The sequence below is a fragment of the Pangasianodon hypophthalmus genome, chromosome 13 (genome assembly GCF_027358585.1).
Source record: "Pangasianodon hypophthalmus isolate fPanHyp1 chromosome 13, fPanHyp1.pri, whole genome shotgun sequence".
NCBI lineage: Eukaryota > Metazoa > Chordata > Actinopteri > Siluriformes > Pangasiidae > Pangasianodon > Pangasianodon hypophthalmus.
In genome coordinates this window covers 938,264-945,259 of record NC_069722.1, presented here as the reverse complement: position 1 = coordinate 945,259, position 6,996 = coordinate 938,264, and the positions used below count along the sequence as shown (strand labels likewise).

Here is a 6,996-nt window from a genome sequence, read left to right as displayed (position 1 = left end):
GCAGCCTCTGTTAAAAAAAACCAAGCCTGGATCCATCAGTGGTGAACAATTACAGGCCGATTTCAAAACTGCCTTTTTTGGCTGAAGTAGTGGAGAAGGTGGTACTTAATCAGCTTTCAACGTTTTTAAATGAAAACAAAATCTTTGATCAATTTCAGTCTGGCTTTAGGTCTCGGCACAGCACTGAAACTCCCCTTATTAAAGTAACCAATGATTTGCTGATGTCTGTAGATGCTGGGAATTGAGTTGTTTTGGTGCTTCTCGATCTAAGCGCAGCGTTTGATACAGTGGATCACAGGATTCTTCTTGACCGCTTGAGTCAGTGGGTGGGCATTAGGTGGATGGGGAATGCTCTGAAGTGGTTCTCTTCCTACTTACATGAAAGAACTTTTGCTGTGGAACCAGGGAATTCTATATCATCCTCTCAGCCTGTTTTATCTGGGGTCCCTCAGGGTTCTTGTCTTGGCCCTGTCCTGTTTTCCTGTTTATATGCTCCCACTGGGATTAATCTGTCATAAACATAATGTGACGTATCACTGTCATGCTGATGACACCCAGCTGTATCTTCCTTTGAAATGTGATGATGACTCCAAACTCACATCGTTGCTCGATTGTCTGGATGAAGTAAAGGTCTGGATGGCATCTAGTTTTTTGCAGCTAAATGAGTCTAAATCGGAGGTGGTGATCTTTGGTCCATCGAACGTAGCTGGAAAGCTTGCACTTCACCATGGCCCCTTAGCCACCAATGTCAGGAACCTTGGGGTGATTTTTGACTCAGAGCTGAAATTTGATAGATAAATCAATGCTGTGGTTAAAGGTAGTTTCTTTCAACTGAGGGGCATTGCCAGATTGAAGAGTTTCTCGAATTTTAAAGATTTGGAGACTGTGATTCATGCTTGTATTTCATCCAGACTGGATTATTGCAATTCTTTATATCTGCAAAATGCAGCAGCCAGACTGTTGACTGGAACGAGGAAATGCTCTAGTATATCTCTGGTGCTGGCTTCTCTGCACTGGCTGCCTGTGGAGTTTAGAGTGCAATATAAACTCTTGCTAATGGGTTTTAAAGGGTTACATGGTCTTGCCCCTGAGTATATCTCTAGCCTGTTGCAATGGCACTGCACTAGTTAGACCGCTAAGATCGTCTCAGAGTCTCATTCTGAATGTTCTGAAATCAAGATTAAAGACTAAAGGTGATCGTGCCTTCTCTGTGGCAGCTCCACGGCTCTGGAATAGCCTCCCACCTCATATTAGCTCCTGCAACTCGTTGGCATGTTTTAAATCATTGCACCTCTACTCTATTGCCTACGACTGCCCTTAGGGGAGGAGTCTGAGTAGTGTACTGTATTGGGTGTGTTCTTAATTTGTGTTTGTTTTTTGTGGTAATGTTGAGAATGTAAAGCACTTTGGTCAACATGTGTTGTTTTTAAACGTGCTATAGAAATAAATGTTGAATGTTGAATTATATTAGCGAGGAACAGCGGCTAACGGGGCATCACGGAGAAGGGGGCGGAGTCTTGAGTGTTTGTTACGTAACAATACGAACAGAACATATGCACTGCACCGAACTTTTTCCCAAAACTTTTTTTTCCCTCACTCATGTGCTTTACTGAGGCTAATATTAATTTAACAATTCTATTTCATCATGGTTTACATATACATTTCCAGCTTCTTTACAAAACTACAGACACTAAAAATGTTGTTTATTGCACTTTAATGACATTCAAAATACATTTTTCATTATGCAAATAAATATTCATGTAATCATATAGATTTAATTACAGATAAGTAAGAGTAATAAATACATATATATATATTTTTAATGATTTAAACTATCTTGAGCATTTTTTTTTGCCACGTCAAACAAATGACAAAAAAAAGAAGAATTTCAAATCAAATTATTAGAAGTGAAGTGATTTAATTAGGCAGATGGAGAGAAAGAGGTAGGAAGAGTTTTTGTCTTTCTTGTGTTAAATATGTGAAAAGTGTAAATGCCGTCTCAGATACAGAACCTATAGGGTTAATGTCTATTATAAACACACGGATTAATGCTAACACGTGAGTAGGTCAAAGAAACATTAGCAAAAGTAAAATGATGCTTGGAGTGTAAATTGAAACATCTGAGTTCTCTAAAATCACCTGTTAATAACGAGTCACTCTGAGAGGCTTCTCTATATTAGCAATAAAAAAATGAATAGTAATAAATTCAGTTTACAAAAATAGCTTCCTTGTTGCCCTGGTGAGATTTTTTTTTTCTTTAGATTTAGGTGTTGCTCAGGGGAATGTGTCCACCCATTTTTTTTTATTATTAAGTACGGAATAAAACCTAACGCAGCACGCCGTTATAGGACAACGATCAGCACCTTCTGACCAATCAGAATCCAGAACTCGACAACACTGTGGGAAAACGTACTGCAACACGTCTTTTACAGACAAACGGGTCAAAACTAACTTCCTTCACAAGTCCACGACTTTAACGTCCTCTCCATCCTCTTTCTGTATGTTTCTTTGGCCTCACGTGTCTCTGGCTATGGAATATAAGGATAACGTGTAGACTGTGGATTTTATGATTAAATAAACGCACTAAGCAGCAGTGCGTCACGGTTAAAACATCCACCTGGTTAGAGTAATAAACCTGTCTGAAAGAGTTTGATTCGTTTTTAAATAATAATGACTGATTAGTCCAGTGATTCTCTTAAAAATCTTGACACCCCCCTCACACACACACCCACACCCACACACACACACACACGCACACTGTTTATGTTCCTGATGATTAAAAATGGGCGTGTCCACACAATTACAAATCCTTTGGAAGGAGGAAGATAATTATATTGTTAATATTATAAACGGGAAACAGAACGAAGACACTAAGACACTAAGACACTAAGACTCTAAGACACTACTCCCTTCCTGTTTCATTAGTCCCTGGCATTTGTGTCCACTGTGTATTATGTGTGTGTATGTATAGAATGATGATGATGATGATGATGATCTCAGTCTGTCTTCGTGTCTCCTGATGTTCCCCGTCCTCATGCGTCCTTGCCTCTGGTTTTCAGAGGGAACGTGTCCACCCACTTCTGCGTGCGAGCTTGGCACTGCTGCCAGTCGTACAGCGGGCGGTAGTTGAAGTGGCGCAGCGCCTTGTCCGTGCGCACGGTGAAGGAGGTGGTGGCGACGGCCAGCGTGTAGCGGTTCAGCAGCGGCGTGAAGTCGCGCACGGGCTTCAGCAGCCAGTGCAGCAGCTCGTTTAAGCACGCCAGCATCCAGAGCACACAGAGCGGCATGCGCAGCGAGCGGAAGTTAAACGCAGACAGGAACTGCATGTTGAATTCCTCGTAGCTCTTGTAGGGAGAATCGTCGTAGCAGAAGTACGCTTCACCCCCGAGTCGCTCGGGATGCTCGCGTAAAGCCTGCGCTGCCAACGTGTGCATCCACGCTACGTTTCCTGTCGACAAAAACACAACCATCGAGTCACTGAGTTCAAAACAGGCAGCACAACTACGATCAGATGTGTTCACCCTGAAGGATGTTTCTCTGTGCAATCTTCCTCAAGACGACACACACAACAACGAACAGATTCTGTAAAAAATAAATCTATTCCGTAAACCTATAATGAGTAATAAAAATAAATATTCTTTTATGAGTATCTGTACATGTGAATAAACACAGATTAAGAGGATCAATTTGGAAAAGCGTTTAAACAAACAGAGCTTTCATGGCACTACAGATGACAGGCTTACGATAAACACATGTCAAATAGTTATTCACTTATATAGGCTCTTTAAAGTCTGAGCCAAAATGACGAGACGTTTTAGCGTGACTTCACGCTTGGGGTTATTTCTTTTTTCCACAGCAAAAGTGCTGGCTGTAGTGCTATTTTGTGCTGATATAAAAAAAAAAAAAAACAGCTCAGGTCCTAACTAGTATCGGCTAACTAACTAGCGCACCTCACGGTCCAGATTAGATTTATTATTTATTATAATGCAGATGAAGTAAAGATCACTGTAACTCTGGTGATGAGGAGCTTGTTTGCCTTCGCTGTAGAATATCAGCAATGAAATCTTTTCAATTCAACATGTCGTAACACTCTTCACTACCAAGACTCATTTTTCACTGGCACTTTGTCCTCCATGTTTGTTTTTCTTGCTTATCCTCCATCTATCAGGAGCGATAAAGCAGGTTGCAAGATGGAGGATAAGCAAGAAAAACAAACATGGATTTGCATTATATTGCATTATTAACAATAATAAATCTAATCTAGACTGCGAGGTGTGAAAGCAGAGTGGCCATCGATGGAAGCTCTAACATCAGTCCAGAGGCGAGTCGTGTTGGTTCAGATTTTGTTACAAGTTTTAAGCGTTATGTTTCCGTTATGCCGCTCGTGTTAGGGGTCACCACGGCGGATCATCAGTCTGCATATTAGATTATTGATGCCCTTCCTGATGCAGCCCTCTCCAGTTTTATCCGGGCTTGGGGCCGGCACTGGGAGCGCACTTGTGTGGGGTCGGATCCCTGGCCGGGAATCGAACCCACTGGTCCTCCAGGGCCCCGTCTGACTCACTGCATAATCATCTATAATCACATATAATAATAAAAATATGCTCTATGGAGCCAGGCTTCAACGCAGCGCTCAAGGGCGTAACCAGAATCACAAGTGTACACTGCGGAAATGTGCTCCACACCCTTCTGCACCGCTGGCCAAATGACACACTTTCTTATTTATTTAAGGGAAAAGAAGTAAACACAGTAAAGTTTCAGCAAATATTAATGCACTGTTGCTTTACATTTTAGGACCTTGTGAAAAACTAGAAATAAATGAAATACTAAGACAGCTTGCAGTCAGCTAGGAGTCTTCCTCTTCTCGTTTAATGAATTTTCACCCACTCTTCCAAGCCAACGTTTCTCATCCTGAGACATCCGTGAGACGTGTTGTGTGCACAGCATGCTTCAGATCAACACACAGATTTTCAGTCAGGTTCTTTCATCTACCTGTGCAGTATTTCCTGTCACACAACCTCGAAGCATAATAAACCCACTCCCACGCTTTACACTCAGCAAGGTGCTCTTTTCATGAAATGATGCTCCTTTGTTTCTCCAGACATACCTTTGGTGATTCTGAAAATGCGTCTGGCTTATCTACGTATTGTTTTGCATACTTCTGTATGTTGGCTTTTGTGTTGAGGTCACAGATAATGTTTCCTTCTGATGACTCTTCCATGCAGATCATGTTAGTGCAAGCAATGCTGCAGAGTAGAACAGTGCACCATGACAGCTGTGTCAGCTTTGCACTTCCTTTCTCGATCTGTCAGATTTTGCCTTGACTTCCACAGTTCCCCTTCACTGCTAATTTTGAATGACATTTCAGACAAAGGAAACTGTGAGCTGAAAGAGCCTTGATGAAGAAGAAAAAAACCCTCCAGCTCTGGAATTCGGGGTCCTCATGACACAATGACGCATTGGCTGTCATCATTAAAGGTTCTTTAGTTCTGCACCGGTTTTTCTACAAGGCTGATGTTGCTGACCACCAAGGGAGGCTTATAACCACTAATTTAGCATCACGCATGCAAGTCTAAATCATTACACACTCGCTTCAAATGTCAGATGTGGTTTCTGACTCTCTCATCATGCTGTCTATAAATAAAGATGAAAGGAAGATGAATCACTTCTTCTGCATGAGACTCTGAAGGTGGATGTGATAATAAAGTTCCCAGTTGATTTTTTTTTCCAAATACACTTATTTGTTCTGCAGTATCATGTGAATGGAGGGCGGAGTCTTGGAGAAGGAGCATTTCATGAATGAGTGTGCACTTGTGTAGGATTAACAATGATTAGCTATGTCTTTTGCAGTAGGGAACTTTCAGCTGAGCAGAGCGGTAAAACTTGTAGCCTGTCTATACGCCTGTTAGTAACATTAGCCTCATCTTGGTTGACCTGGGGTTAGCGTAGCATTGCGTACGTTTGGTTAAACTTTACACTCGTATACCTGCGTAAACACGTCCGTGCTCGGTGTCTCGCGGAACTCCTTTAATGAGCCAGCCGCCCGTGCGAACACCCATCATGTAGAAATCCTTCATCAGCTGGTGGTTTTCACCGTAAATCCCTGTGGGACGCAGCGCACACGTGTACAGAGACGCACCGCCTGCAACCTGCACGCAGAGAAACAAACAGGAAATAAATAAAAACAAGTCAGTAATTAACACTGTGTGTGTGTGTGTGTGTGTGTGTGTGTGTTACAGTAAAATACTGTTACTCTTCCCACCCTTATTTTTCCTTATAACAGCAGGTGTGTTGAGTGTTTTATTCCTCTTATACCACTGCCAATAATTACAATTTTACTTGTTAAAAAAAGACATCATATATTTTATCCATTTATAGTTACATTAAATGTTGTGAAATGAGTTAGCTCCTGTTCTCGCTTATGTTATAGCAGCTATAAACACTCGTTCCCTCACCAGTCTCTCTTTTTTTCTCTCTCTTGAAGTTAATAAGTTAAAAAACGCAGCTTGTTAAATCATGGTACTGAGAAGCGTAAACTCCTCTGTCCTGAAGACGTCAGAAAACTTAACAGCTTTACTTCTGACTGTTACAAAGCGCTGACACTGGAGACTCCTTCCAGAAATGTTCAATCAATGTCTTTTTACAGAATCAATGACTACACACTTTTTTTTTTTTTACACGTCCCTGTGAATGATCTGTTACTATAGAAACGGTAACATGTTAGAACGAGCTCATTAATTATAAATAAAGCTGTGATTAGCAGCTGCGCTACTGTCAGAGCTGCTGTTCTAGAGAATTAATCAACACCTCCTGACCAATCAGAGTCCAGAATCCAGAATTCAGCAGCGCTGTGGTGTAAAATAAGTTATTTTAAATGATAAAAATGAACACAGTGTGTCTCTGGCAGGAGAAAGTGAACATCTTCAGTAATGATCAGCTCATTATCTTGTTCATAAACAGAAATAAAAGCAGTCAGTCGGTGAGTGGTGATGAATA

General features: G+C 41.3%; 1 protein-coding gene across 3 annotated transcripts in view; it reads right to left on the bottom strand.

Moving 5' to 3' along the window:
• Window positions 1–1,698: 1,698 nt before the first annotated feature.
• Window positions 1,699–6,996, bottom strand: part of hsd3b7 (hydroxy-delta-5-steroid dehydrogenase, 3 beta- and steroid delta-isomerase) — a 38,114-nt gene continuing 32,816 nt past the window's right edge. For 2 of the 3 annotated variants that reach the window (XM_053239254.1, XM_034309746.2), the window contains 2 exons: window positions 5,987–6,149; window positions 1,701–3,448 (listed from right to left, as the gene is read on the bottom strand). In XM_053239254.1, the coding sequence (XP_053095229.1) occupies window positions 3,033–3,448; window positions 5,987–6,149 (579 nt within the window). In that variant the 3' untranslated portion in view covers window positions 1,701–3,032. Of the gene's footprint in view, window positions 3,449–5,986; window positions 6,150–6,996 lie in introns of all 3 variants that reach the window. The other variant, XM_053239255.1, reaches the window with a different exon arrangement.